The following is a 14498-nucleotide window of genomic DNA, read 5'->3' on the forward strand; positions in this document are numbered from 1 at the left end:
AAACAGCCACTCAGAACTAGCAGTAATCAGCTAGCCGCCATGCTATCAGGAAGTTTTCATTCAGTAACTCAGGATTGTTTATTGTAATGGATCCTATATTTGCCTTTGAATGTTAAGTTTTATACTTCTTCCCACTGAGTGAAAAACAAAAAATGACCAAACACCCACCAGAAACAGAAACAGACCGGCAGGTTTTGTTAAAGTTTCATAAGTTTTACATTTAAAGAAACTGATTTTTCTCTTCCTTTGCCTGATTTTGTTATTTTGTAATTTACATAAATTTCTATTCTGGTCCTTAAAATACCAAAATTTCCACATAACTTTATATTGTGATCCATCTGACGATGATTTTAAAATTTTAAATGACTGATGTTTCGATCAATACTTTTTAACTAATTTCTCTATTGGCTGCTTTTTACCTTTACTTGAGTAAAAACACGTTGAAGTGGTTTTACTCTTAGTTGAGTCCATGTTCTGATTTCTCCACCAGCTCTGACGGAGACACAGAAGAAACAAAACGAGAACAAAGATCCGCTTCACCTTCCAGCATCTTTGGAGACGGTCACAGCGACTCCCAGTCCGGCTGTCGCAGTCACTCTCTTGCAGACCGACTCCATGTCAATAACTGAGTTGATACAGTCTGGGCCTCCCACAATGCAACACTGTGAGTCTGGACAGAAGCTGCTGTTGTCCAGGCCTTTGTAGCCGTGATTTCTGCCGCACTTTTCCAGCGTCACAGTGGTGGCCATCCCTGAGACTCCCACATGGACGATGAGCTGGACAAGAAACCGATTGTTAGAACCACTGAGGCGGCTTTACAGCAATGTTACTATGAGTTCATGTGGCAGAAAACAACTTAAACTGAAGCAAAATGTGTCACAGTGAATGTTGTTTCAAGGTCAAAGAGGATAATTTTGTTGAAAGCCTGAACACAGTGTTTATCCAAGAGTCTAAATTACATAAAATCTGAGTCAAAGAGACAATATGCAGCTCATATTACTTAATATGATCAGTTTCTCTGATTTTACTTTCTATAGGTTTATGTTCGAGTCAAGTCAACATTGTTCTTTTATTCTATGAACTACTGACAACATGTCTCTAAAATGTCAACAAACATTTTATTTATTTGCAGAAAATGAGAAATGGTCAAAATAATTAAAAAGATGCAGAGCTTTCAGACCTCAAATAATGCAAAGAAAACAACAATTCTGATGTTCAGAAACCAATATTAGGTGGAATAACAAGGAGGTTTTCAGTACAGTGGGCTCTTAGTTTTTCTGTCTCAGACATATTAGGGACCAAATTCAACCTTTAGAAACACGGTAATAACACGGTTATAACACCAGATGTATGTGATTTCTTCGTCTTACCCGTGGATGAAACTGCTTCCACAATGAGGGAACCAAACTCTGGACCTTCTGGTACTCTACAGGAACCTCATGTACATGCAGGTCCACATTGTTCCCCAACCCAAGTTTCTTCATTTCCTGACAAAAACAAAAACTTTACGGTTAAAGAAATTCAACAGCTGAAATAATTACTGCAAGTAACATTCTTTAACAGAAGAAAAACACATTTTTGTGCAGAAGTTCCTGAATTATTATTTTTATTTACCTTTAAAGGTGAGTCATTTGTAATATTTTAAAGCAGTTTTGAAGGTTTTTCAAAGTTATTCTTCAAAATTAAACTAATTAATTAAAGTTGCAAATAAGTTAGTTTTAGGAAGTTTATTTTTCTTCCTTAATTTATTACAGACACATCTTCAGACTCTGAGGCCGTTTCTTTTTTTAAGATACCAACTTTAGAAGATTCTGATTTTCTTTATGTACAGAAATAATAAAATATTTTTCTACTTTCAGCATAAATTTAACATGAATGTCAAAAGTTTTACATAACTCTGCAAATACAGTAAACAGAAATAATAATAAATAAAGTAAAACTAACATGAATTATAGAATGACAGCTGTGTCTAATTCTTGACTGTTTCATGTGAAATTGTTTAATCATTCATTTATTTCACCTACAAAGGAGCTGTTATGTTACAACAATAATTAATTATCTATATTTGGACTATAAATGTCTCAAGTAAAATTATTAAAATAATATGTTTTTGCATCAACATATTCTGAGTTTATCCAGTCAGGAAACGTTTAGATTTTTAGTGTCTCATCAATTCATCAAGCCGATAATCTAATAATAATGTTCATAGCAGATTTCTTGCTGCATCTTTTTAAAAATGATAAAGTTGCTGGAGTTTTCATTGACGCAACGATCATAACTTTTTAGATGAAGTATTGTTTGTTTGTTGAAACTTCTTTGGTCCATTTTCACTGTTATTTTAGGCAACCAGTTTAGAAAGACTGAGCAGAAAGAAAGAGAAAACTCCATCAAGACAGGTCAAGAGACTTTAAGACATTTTGCTGAAAATTCCCTGTTGCTTCTTTGTGCATTGATAATAAAGTCAAAGTCTGAAAAATCAAGACAAAGCATCAGCACAAAACATCAAGTTTCTTTAAATAACCGTCATGTAATTCTGTCACTGTTAGGTTTTCCTGCCAGTCCCAACAGCCACAATTTATACATATTTCTAGGCCTGTCACAATAAACAATAAATCAATTAATCGCATGATAAGTTAATAGAAACTCAATCATTTTCATTTACTTGATTTCTCGTTTTTCTCTCATTTTCCCAAAAACTGAATGATAAAAGTTATCAGTCTGGTGTTTTGGTCTCAACTATCCCTTTCTTTGAAAGATCATTTTGTTTACAGAGACTTATGATTTATTTTATTTGTTGTTTCTGTTGTTTTCTTTAATTGTTTTTGGACATTTCAAATGTCTCCCAGTTCTATTGTTTAAATGTTCATTAGAGTTAAAAGTTCATTGACCTTTGTGAATGTGCTCCTGCATTTTTATGTCATTACTATTATATTACTTGAAAATGTTCTCAAAACAACGATATTATCGTTTATCGCAATAAGTTCTGGGACATAATTTATCATGACAGGCCTACATATTTCCACCCAAAGTCTCCATTATTCATATTAAAAATATGCAATCATAGATTTAATAAGGAACAGTCTGTGTTCAATTTACAGCCAGTGGACGTTCACCTTCCCCCCGTCGTCTCGATTTAGGACAAGTCGCCGAGGTCGCTGACCCCCTCACTGGTGTTAAAGGAGGTTGGTCTGTGACCCTGCCTCAATGCGGCCTTTTGTTTGGCTCTAATATCCTTATCAAGTGCGTCTAGACACCCTGACAACCACCATCATCCCCCCACCGCGGCCCCCGACAAACAGCACGATGCAGTGTGAAGCCGGTCAGCCGGCGGCCATTAAAGCATCACATAACTGTCTGAAATACAAACATCCCCAAATGTGAACAAAAACATGCGACACGAACACGGAGGGCGTTACAAGCGTTAAGTGTCGCTAAGGAGAGAAATGCTAGACTTTACTTTCAGTTTCTCTCTCTACGTCTTTATGGTTAAACATATAATATTATTTATGAGGCTGAACACAACAAACAGATGAAGGAAATACCTGCACTGCTACCCAGCTGGCGTTGACAGTGTGTTCTCCAAATGGTCCAAAACCTGCAAGAGACCCAATGTTTACTTTACTCAAGATTACGATCAAGAGTATGTGTAAAAGTAAAAAAAAAAAAAATTTTCTTCATTATATTCATGCAGAGAAAATGTGATGACTCAGTTTAATTTGTAAGAATTTAGTGCTGAGCTGCAAATAAAAACAAGCCTGTCATTAAACAAAAAAGTGAAAAATAGACACACTTTCCTGCAGAGCATGAGTAATTATCGCCACTTCATGCAGAGCATCATAAAGACTGAAGAAAAATGTCTGGACAGCTAATGGCTGTTCAGCCAGGCTTGTTTATGTAGGGATATACGACTGATCCCCCCCCCCCTGCTCCTTCTCCTCCACCCGTCCCGGGGTCAGCGGGTCCCTGGGGGTTGGGTGGAGAAAGGATCAGTCTGTCTGACAGGCTGCTGAAAAGGAGCAGAGCGAGGGGCCAGCAGCTGCCAGCCGGCCCACTATTGTGCAGGAACTGTTCCCAGGCAATCTACACATCCAGCGCTTCGGACGGGGCTGCGAGTCTCTGCACTCTTTTGTGTCTGACTGCACAAAATCTCAGTCTGGAGCTCCTGTGTGAAGGCAACAGTCAGGACTGTACTTTGTGCAGCTGGGAAGCACTGACTTAACATAGCGAGATATGACATCACACCTCGCAAATTTAGTTTTTCTAAAAAATAATCATAAAAACATGTTTTCATTGATCAAAACTGGTAATATTTTAGAATAAGTTTGTTATTTATTGATGGAAAAGATATTAATATATTTGATAACTAGAAGCAAGAAGGATTTCACTGCTTTTTAAGTGAAACAATAAACATAAGAAGAAATATTTTACACATAAAGTAGACATAGTAGAAATATAAAAGCTCTGGAACATTATTGGGCTGCTAATTAATTAATTAGAGATCTAATGAGGAGACAGAGCCTCACTCTTTAAAAGCAAATAAAATCAAAATATAAACAGTTATAAATAAGGTAAAAACATAATTAAATGTATAAATGTATCAGGAAAACTTTGAAATACAATAAAATGCACATTTTTCTTTTTCTTTTGCTGTCAATAGATATTAATAACTATTAATGAATAATAATAAATTATTTTATTTTAGACCAACAGAATAAGTTACTGTTTAAAACTCGAGATAACGTAGGTTAAAAAATATATTACGTTTAAAGACACAATCCATAAACAATACAAGAAAAACAACACTGATTTAAGAAAAACAACAAGCAATTATTAATTTACGTTAGAAAACAAATTATTTCGTAAAGTCTTTTGTGCTGTCAAAATGATAAGATGCTCAGCAGCTGTGTATTAAAAGCATGTGAGTAACTCTGCAAAGTGAGCAACAAAGCGTTTCTTTCAGGGCACAAGTGCAGCTCAGAACAACCTGACGCCATTAAGGGCAGAGCAGCTGTCATCTTCTCCAACTTTTCTGTTACTTCATTCACTCCCGGGAGCACGACAACAACAGCGCCGAAACGGGACACCGACCTGTCACCACCACAGTCCGGCTGCTGTTATCCATCGCCTGAAATGTCGCCTAGAATCCGTCGCTTCTTCTCGGTTCGTAAACTGAAGCAGATCCCCGCAGAGAGTCGAAGCCCCCCCTAAGCTGACGGCTCCTTCTGCCACAATCAGAGAAAACTAGCCCGTTCTCCTTCATTCTACGTGGTGCGTGGAACACAACGTCATGACGTTGACGTGAAACGCTCTTCTTCTGTGTCTCGTTAGCGGTTGGTAAACTAGCTGCTGATGCACTTACCGCCACCAAGTGAATTCTTGTTTTCAGAACGTGTTATAATGTTTTTTTGCAGAATGTTTTTTTTGCTGTAAAATGTGTATTAAATTGTAACAGTGCTGTTTTAAAAGTATTTCTTCTTTTTTAACGGTCTTTGCTGTGCAACTATTCAACGAGATACACTGAAAGCTATTTCATCCATTAGATAAGACGCAAAATAACTCAACACAAAGCCGTTGAAGATGCACGTTTTCAGCAGCAGGGGGCAGCACTATAAGATATGGTCCGTTAATATTAGGCGGCGAAGAAGAAGTGTAGGTGGGAAAAGCCGTGTTATTCATCTCAACAGACAAGAAATAGAAACAACTATAATCATAATGGTGAGTAACGATTAAGTCTGATCGGTTGCTTCTTTTATTTATCTTAAATGCAAATCGTAAGCTTGACTGACAGAAACAAAGTTTACAGGTTTGTAAACCAAGAAACTGTTGAGCCGACAGCTAACAGATGTTAGCATATGTGGTTAAATGAGGTCTTCGTTACTCAAATAAGTATTTTATGGGTTAGAAACTTGTCTCGTAATTTTATAAATATTCATACTTTGTTCTATGAAGGTCATGTTTGTCGTTGATACTGTAATATTTCTTTCTATGACTCGTTGGATACTAATGGACAACGTGTTTGCTGCGGATAAGACAGCGGTTGCTTTGATTGCGCTTTATGAAAATATAAACTATGTATTTGTGTTATTTTTCAGCTTCCATTGTCTTTGTTGAAAACTGCCCAGAACCATCCCATGGTGAGGAGACACACCGACTCCTAAATCATTCAGTTTTAATGCTTATAACCCACAGATATGAGTACAATGTCGTTTGTGAAGCACGTGTTATGATGTGTTTGGCACAAACAACTTATCAGGCTGATCCATCCTATGAACTGTAGTGTCTTCTGTGCTAAGGACTGATAATTACTTATTTATATGATGACTTGTTCTGTTTTCCAGCTGGTTGAGCTTAAGAATGGGGAAACCTACAACGGCCACCTGGTGAGCTGCGACAACTGGATGAACATCAACCTGAGAGAAGTCATCTGTACATCCAGGGTAAAGCCGTGGTCAATATCACCTTCTAATGTGTCCAGATTAAATATGCTTTTTAAGATGACTTAAAGCATATCTGAGCTACAGGGAGCCAGAGGAAGGATTCTAGGACTGGGGTGATGTGCTCTATCTTCCTGGTCTTGGTCAGAACACCAGCAGCAGCGTTCTGGATCAGCTACAGCTAATTGATTATTTTTAGGCAGTCCTGTGAAGACAGTCTTACAGTAATCAATGTGACATCTGTGAATTTCTCAATATATTGTTGGGACATTAGTTCTTTAATCCTGGAAATGTTCTTCGGGTGATAGAAGGCCGACTTTGCAACTGTCTTTATGCGTCTCTGTTAAACCTATAAGACGGATAGCAGGGAAAATCCAGGAGGTTTTGGTAAAAGACATGCAAAAAGCATCATCTTTAAATCAAGAAACTATGGTGTGTCATATGTTTAGGCTAAAGCTTTTTGTAAATTGTTTCTTCATCCTAAAATCCTTCCTGTTTTTGAACTTGATTCTACCATTTTTCTTGGGATTTTTTTTTTTTTTAAGTTTAAGATGTTGAACTGAATGAAGCTTTTTTCTGGAATATTGATAGAAAATTGATTAAAAGAGCAGATGAAGTTTCAGAAAGGTTAAAAGAGGTTTAATATTTGACTTGAAATCACCTTAAAATACCAAATAAACTCTGTTCCTTTGTAACAATTGTTCTTAAGAATTCCTAGCAGTCGTTATTTTCATCATTACTCATTCTTTGTCCTGTTTCATAGAGGCTTTCAGTCCTCAATGACTAAATTATCGACACTCATTTCCCCCACAGGATGGAGACAAGTTCTGGAGGATGCCAGAGTGCTACATCCGAGGAAGCACGATCAAGTACCTGCGAATCCCCGATGAGATCATCGACATGGTGAAGGAGGAGGTGGTGTCGAAGGGACGCGGGCGCGGCGGCGCCCAGCAGAACAAGCAGCAGGGCAAAGGAAGAGGAGGACCCGGCCGAGGTGAACAGAACCACTTCCTGTTTGTTTCCTCTGATAAAAGTGCTGCTCAAACCTTCCACAGTTAAATCTCCTGGCTTGTTTTGCTCCTAGAGGAGATTAGCTGTCAGTTTAAACACATGTCGATCGTCTGATTTGCAGGTGTGTTTGGCGGCCGCGGCAGAGGGATGTCCGGTCCTGGGCGGGGCCAGCAGCCGCCGACCGATAAGAAAACAGGCAAAGCTCAGGGAATGAAGAACCAGCACTGACCCAAGCAGCCCGTTAGCTGAGCGGTTCCTGATACATTCATCACAGAAGCTGTGCTGATTGTACAAATTTTTTTTTATTTGTCTCATCTTTACAAATTTCTGTCAAAAGGTGGAGGAATATCCACCTGTTGGGTTGTGAACAACTTAGCTCTGATTTTTTCATGATGTAGAAAGTGTCCAGTCTGTGCGAATATATTTTTAAATGTCTTTTTATTTACTTTAGTTGTGCATTTGATATGATGACATCAGGAGAAACGTCAGACTGGGAGCTGAAAGGATTTAGCTCCTGATCTTTAGTTAAAAACATTTTCAAGGTGATGCATGAAAAGATTCTCATATTCTTCATATGGAAATGAAAAAGTCCAACATATGTTGAGTTTTCTTTTATTTTTCTAACAACACATTATTGTAATTTATGTACAGAAGAACGTGAGAATAAAAATGTTTTGAAAGCAGTTTATATTTTCTGAAAATATATTTTTTTCAATAATGGTTTAATTTACAAATCTGAGGTACTTTAGCATCTTTTCATCTGGGTCTAAATAATTGGTTTTCAAGGTTTTATTTTGAAACTAAAAGAATGAAAGAATAAACTCCAAATCAAAGTTACAATATTTATTTACACCAAATATACATTGAGAATTCTTTATTCTAGAAATAAAATATTGGGCTGATTTAAAATGTAACCAGAGTTTAAATTTGTGTCAACTGCAAGGCAAAATGAAATGATTTGATCTGAAGTTTGAAGACAATCTGGAGGGTTTATAAATTAAAATCTCACTCGCTATCAGTCAAACTCATCCATATTCACAGAAACAAAATATTTAAATCTGCTGACAGAATCTAAAGTTTTTCACTGTTTTACAATAAAACATTACATCTCACCAATTAAAAAGATCACCAAGCAGTCAAGATTATTTTTGATGATTTTAATTCCAGTGAGTACAATCACAACAAAAAAATTCACTTGTAGGCAAAACAGTTGATTTTTTTCTCCCAAAGACACTTTATTAATCACATAATGGTTCAACAGTGAAGCTAAAATAGTAAATTAAAAGTAATTATCCAAGAATAAAAAGTATTTTAAAAGTACCCTTACAAACATAACTTTCCTCAACAGTTCTTGAGTTTATAATCTATGTGAAATTCAGCACTTAGTCATTTTCATAGCAAAATGTTAACATATTTATGGTTAAAGCATAATTGTCTCCACAAAGAAAAATAAACGCATTAGAATATTCAAACAAATAACTTCAGCTTGAAAATAGATAACTTAAAATGTTTCTAAGCTGTTTTACTGCGTCTCATCTGACTTCTCTGATTCATTGTTTTAATCCTCGGATACAAACATCGTAAAATAAGAATAAAAACATAATTTATCACATGAAGCACATTGATAAGATCATTTCACATATCTGCACTTATGTCTTGCTTAATAAATGGGAATAAATTCAGTAGAATAGTAAATGTTCAAGTAAAAGAAAAAAACTTTGTATTTTTATTATTTAAATCTTAAATACACAATCCCAAATTCTTCTGATATTTAAGTCTTCTAAATAAATCATTCAAAAAAGTAAATGTTTAAAACAAGTAAAGACATTTTTAAGTATATGTTTGATATAAAACACAGCAATATTGTATTAATATGAGAATGTTAAGCTAGAACATGCCTCTTTACTTAAGATGTTTTAATACATGGAAAAAAGACAGCAAATATTTAAGTTAAAAAAGAAAACCCTCTTATTTTTAGAATTTCAAATCTTAATAAATCAAAAAATATGCAACATTTTTCTAAAATGTAAGTTTTGTAAATAATTAAATCATTTAAAAAATGTAAATGTGTTTAAAACAAGTAAAAGTAATTTATTGTATTTGTAAGAGCATTTAAGCTGAAAACATATCTGTACTTAAACTATGTTGTTTAATAAATGGAAAAAAATCATAACAGCAAATATTTAAGTAAAAAAAAGAAAAAAATGTTCTTATCATTTCGAATCTTAAATCAAAAATATGCCAAATTTTTCTCAAATTTAAGTCTTAGGTATAACTTGTTTAAACAATGTAAATGTATTTAAAACAAGTAAAAAAATTTCTTAAACCATCAGTTTCACTATAATAAACATGAATATTGAATATTGTACCGATAAGAGCACTTAAATTTAAAAACATATCTGAACTTAAAAATGTTTTTAAAAAATGGAAAAAATTCAACAGCATAGCAAATATTTAAGTAAAAATAAGAAAAACCATTGTTTTTTAAAAATTCATTTCAAATCTTAATTTGTCATCCCTGCTTTATGACACACAATAATCAGAGAATAAAATATTGAACTAATAAAATTTTTAAAAGAATAAAAGCATTAATAACATGAACTAATGCATGATAAACCAGCTGAGATAATTTTGTTCATGATTAGTTAAAAGTAAATTATACTTATAATTACTGTCATACAGTGACAAAAAATACTGGAAAAGCCTACAGATGTCTTAAAAAGTTTCTTCGTTCAACAAAACAACAAGAAATAATTTCAGCAGTCGCCTCATCCCTCCTTCATCCACTCCTGTTTAGACGTGACGACATATTTCCAAGCCTCCAGAACCTGGGAAAGCTGCAGATTTTCATGGAAGTTTTCCTCCACATACTGAGGAATCTCCTCTTTTTTCTCATCCATGTAGATCTGCATCGACTCTTTCACACTATGAAAACAATATCAGGTAAAAATCACATTTATTTCTCAAGTCTATCAAAAGCAAAAGCTTAAGAAACCCAAGCAGGCAATTTTTTTAAACCAAATCTAGAAAAAAGCTGGAAAAACAATGATATTAAACCTAGCTGTGTGTCTTTTACCTCCATTCCGGGTTGTACCGATCAGTGACGTGAGGACGGCTCAGAACCAGCAGGATGAACTCGTGCATCTCCAGCAGCCATTGTCCAGCGTTTCCACGAGACATGAAGCCTTTCAGCTCAGCCTTGTTTTCTTCAGTCAGCAGCTCCTTATACTCTTTTGGATGCTCAAAAAACGGATCCTTCATATACAAACATCAAGCAGAGGCATATTTATTCTGGTCTACTTAGAAGGCATGTGGATTAAAAAAATACGCTGTAATGAATTGCCTTAAACCTTAAAACACATCAACCTAAAGTGACAAACTATAGCTTAGTGCCATACATTTTGGTTGTTTAATTCACTTTTTAAAAGTAGTATTAATAGAAACATTATAGTACAGATTTAACTAATGTAGACTTTAATGACATTACAGTAAGATAAGCACGTACCCTTTTAAGAGGCAGCAGGTTTTCAGATTTGAGGGAGGAGAGAAGTTGCCAAAGGAAGACACAATGTTCCAGGTTACATTTCCTCAGAGCCTGAAGAAAACACACAGTTAATGCAAACATGGCACTTTAAGTCTAAATAATTTAAATAAATAATGGTGTCATTTTTATATTATTTTTGCAGATTTTGATGATATATAAATAAAAAGACAGCATCGGTCTGTCTGTCTCTGCCAGATGTGCCTACCTTCAGTATGTGCTCATCAATGTTCTGGTCCATCTTTAATTTGTCGTGGAGGTAAGTGACCAGTGGCATACTGGGGTCACCACCAGTCATTGACAGGAATCCCAGTAGTAGATCGACAATCTTCAGCGCTTCACACACATCACTTAACGAGTCGAGCTCTCTGGATATTCTGTTCCGGGTCATCTTGGTAGGTAAGACCTGACAGAAAAACCATCCATCAACATCCTGGCCACATAATCATGAATTAACTGCGTGTGTATTGTGGGTGCATGTATAGAAAAGCTTGTGTTAATGGAGTTAAGATGTATTTTTATCTACGTCTGTTTAATATAACTATGCACATAAAAACATTTGGTAGAACCTTTACTGACATAGAAAAGCAGAGGGCTTCTGACAAAATTTTGTAAATTTTAATATATTTTTATTTATGTACTTTTTGGCTTTAAATTATATTTATTTTATTACATTTGAACTTACTTATTTACATACTTTGAAAGCAGTGTGAAGCGCTTTGTGGTCTTCTGGACTTGATAAAGTGCTATACAAGTACAGGTCTTTATTTAATATTTTAATTTTAACTAACCTTCCACTTATTTCCCAACTTACTCTTACTCACTAACATACTTCATTTTACTCATGTCTACTGTAACTAGATCACTCGCTTATCGTTACTCATGTTCAATTTTACCAAATTAGCTTTAAGTTCTTACTGAGTTTAGTGATCCACTTATCTTCAATTACCTATTTATTGTATATATACACCTACTTCATTTTAATATTATTCTTAATTATCTACTAATTCAATTATTGATACTAAATCACTGACTTCTACTGACTTCTGTTTACATTCTTGTTGACGTTCAGTAACTAACTTACCTTTAATAAATTACTTTTCATACTTATTTACTTATTTGTTTTCTAATCTATTTATCTTCTATCTATTCTACCCACAACTTTTGCTTAATGATCTAATTTGATTTATTTACTTATAACTGTTCACTTATTTCTTTATACTTAGTTACTTTTTACCTTTTTATTATTATTTACTTTTACTTACTGTTAATTGTTTTAACTGAAATTGCTGATAAGTTCATAAGAAGGAAATAAAAAGTTACATCTATAGATATAATTCAGTTTATTAATAAATCTGTAAAATACAGCTTTAAATTATATTTTTGTTGTTTATTACACTAACTACAGAAAATGATTTTTGTTTTGTAAATCAAACTGGACAGTTTAAAAACTACCTGTGGGATTTTTCCTTTAATAGCTTTGAAAATGGACTCATAGTCTTTGCCTTGTGCGTTGATCAGAGTGGGAATTCCCTGAAGAAAAAACAGACAGTTTAGAGATGAAGTAAGAAATATACCAAGGTGAGCAAAGAAACGCTTCATGTCTCACTTATAGTATATAAATTTGTTGTTTCTTGACTTATTCTGCTGACTCACAGTTCGGGTGATGAGAGGTTTTTCCTGTAAGAAGCGTGTGAGGATCTGTTGCTGGATGCGCGGCAGGTCGTATTCGGATATCGTCTCTTGGCCGCGCTGCAGGCTGTACTGGCAGTTGGACAGAACCAGAGGCAGCAGATCTTTCTCCACATCGTAGCTGATCACATGCTCATCCATCAGGTCTGCAATAGCAACCTTGTAGCTGTGTTTGAGAAATAAAACGTAAATTAAGATGTTCTGCTTTCTGTTGTCCAAAACAAGAACAAAGCAACAGAAACAGATTAAACTTGTTCGTTATAAATAAAGTTTTGTGACACTGTAAACTTTGTTTTCAGTAGCTCTGAGGTGTAGCGATAAACAGGTTTTGTACCTGGGTTCCTCTCCAGAGTGGCGGTGAACAGCGTTCACCAGCTCATTCTGCAGGGTCACCAGGTAGCTGACCAGGCCGGTGGCACACAGTCCTGGACCCTGACGCCGGGGCAGGAGGTACTGCAGGGGGCTGCTCAAGTCCAGATCGGTACTGCAAAATTCCTCCGGGATTTTTAGCTCATCTGTTTTTTAGGAAGAGAGAACAGGTGATATTATATTACCGATACAACAACAAGCAGTTATTTTTTTAAAAGTGAGAATCAATCTAAATATATTCAAATCTTCAATTTGTGCACATTGAAACATTTTAAGTTGGTGCCTTTATTCAGCAGGCAATGGGAGAGAGGCGTGGTACATCCTGCACAGATCACTGGTTCATCACAGGAAATAATAACAATATATATCATGACAGACATGTGACCAACATCAATAATACATCTGATAGAATTTTCAATAATTTCACTGAACTTTGGTCTTGAGTTGCATGGCAGTAAACAGTTTTAAAATATTTTACCTTCTGTTTAAGTTTATCTTCTGAGCACAGAAGACATCAATAAAAATACAAAAAAATATTATTTTCAATCTACCTTCCAAATATAAACCAGAATACAATAGAAAATGTTTTACTTACTGGTTGTTACATGGACTCTTAGCAGGTTCCACGTTTGGAGGAATATTTTGATGTGTTTTTCATACCATGACCTCATCTGTGAGCCTGAACGGTTGGAAAGAATAAAAGTAATTCACTAAGATTTAAAGACAGCAGTCCAATAAATTACTCTGTACACCTGAGTATTATCAAAAGATTTGCTCTATGATATTTAAAATTACCTTTTTGATTTTGTAAGAAATCAGAAATGGAACCATCAATTTGTTCAGAGGCGTTCTGGTACTTTTTCACCAAACGGTTCTGCAACGTTACGATATCTGGCAAAAACATAATTTGACGATATTCTGTCTCCTGAAAGAACAAAAAGTGGTTCTAGTCATTTACTTTTATCCTACATCCTTGGTCATTTCTAATTTTAATCTTAGAACTTGCTGTCAAAATGACTATTATCACTAGAGAACTGTATTTCAAATTAATTATTAGACTGCTTTGCACATTGTCTTTATGCACAATTCAACAAAGGAGACACTAACGCTACAATCCAAACTACTTCAAAACGATTGTGAATTGCTAAAATCCCTAAACTGTAATTTCATAATTTGAAATAAGACAACACTAATTTACAAGTAACTTTTCAGCAAGATATAACAGCTTTTTTTTCATTCAATAATTCCTTAAGGGGTTAATATTAATTAAAAAGTTCCGGTTCCACTGGCAGATTATTTCACTTGAAACAATACATTTCCCCATGAGTGAAATAGTCTGTTAGTGGAATTAGTGATTAAAAATTAAGGAACTATTGACTTAAAAAAAGCGCCTGTATCTTGCTGAAAAGTTACTTGTAAGGTAGTTTTGTGTTTAAGTGTCCTAAGATTTT

The 14498-nt window shown here is 34.9% G+C and overlaps 3 protein-coding genes across 6 annotated transcripts in view; 1 reads left to right on the forward strand and 2 right to left on the reverse strand.

Moving 5' to 3' along the window:
• LOC103463334 (pyroglutamyl-peptidase 1) overlaps nt 1-5315 on the reverse strand; it is a 9005-nt gene extending 3690 nt beyond the window's left edge. The window contains exons 1-4 of the mRNA XM_008406618.2: nt 5089-5315; nt 3543-3595; nt 1371-1487; nt 541-776 (exon numbers count right to left, since the gene is read on the reverse strand). Coding sequence (XP_008404840.1) covers nt 541-776; nt 1371-1487; nt 3543-3595; nt 5089-5122 — 440 coding nt within the window. The 5' untranslated portion in view covers nt 5123-5315. The remainder of the gene's footprint in view (nt 1-540; nt 777-1370; nt 1488-3542; nt 3596-5088) is intronic.
• Nucleotides 5316-5562: 247 nt separating this feature from the next.
• lsm4 (LSM4 homolog, U6 small nuclear RNA and mRNA degradation associated) lies at nt 5563-8133 on the forward strand. Its single transcript, XM_008406614.2, has 5 exons — nt 5563-5715; nt 6093-6134; nt 6339-6437; nt 7248-7428; nt 7567-8133. The coding sequence occupies exons 1-5, from the start codon at nt 5578-5580 to the stop codon at nt 7671-7673; spliced, it is 567 nt and encodes a 188-aa protein (XP_008404836.1). The 5' UTR covers nt 5563-5577; the 3' UTR covers nt 7674-8133.
• A 1765-nt stretch (nt 8134-9898) lies between these two features.
• LOC103463329 (E3 ubiquitin-protein ligase rnf213-alpha-like) overlaps nt 9899-14498 on the reverse strand; it is a 68948-nt gene continuing 64348 nt past the window's right edge. For all 4 annotated transcript variants that reach the window (XM_008406612.2, XM_008406610.2, XM_017304566.1 and 1 more), the window contains 9 exons: nt 13843-13972; nt 13643-13726; nt 13013-13193; nt 12643-12844; nt 12442-12519; nt 11195-11392; nt 10951-11040; nt 10522-10700; nt 9899-10370 (listed from right to left, as the gene is read on the reverse strand). In XM_008406612.2, coding sequence (XP_008404834.1) covers nt 10214-10370; nt 10522-10700; nt 10951-11040; nt 11195-11392; nt 12442-12519; nt 12643-12844; nt 13013-13193; nt 13643-13726; nt 13843-13972 — 1299 coding nt within the window. In that variant the 3' untranslated portion in view covers nt 9899-10213. The remainder of the gene's footprint in view (nt 10371-10521; nt 10701-10950; nt 11041-11194; nt 11393-12441; nt 12520-12642; nt 12845-13012; nt 13194-13642; nt 13727-13842; nt 13973-14498) is intronic.

The sequence above is a fragment of the Poecilia reticulata genome, linkage group LG4, assembly GCF_000633615.1.
Source record: "Poecilia reticulata strain Guanapo linkage group LG4, Guppy_female_1.0+MT, whole genome shotgun sequence".
Lineage (NCBI taxonomy): Eukaryota > Metazoa > Chordata > Actinopteri > Cyprinodontiformes > Poeciliidae > Poecilia > Poecilia reticulata.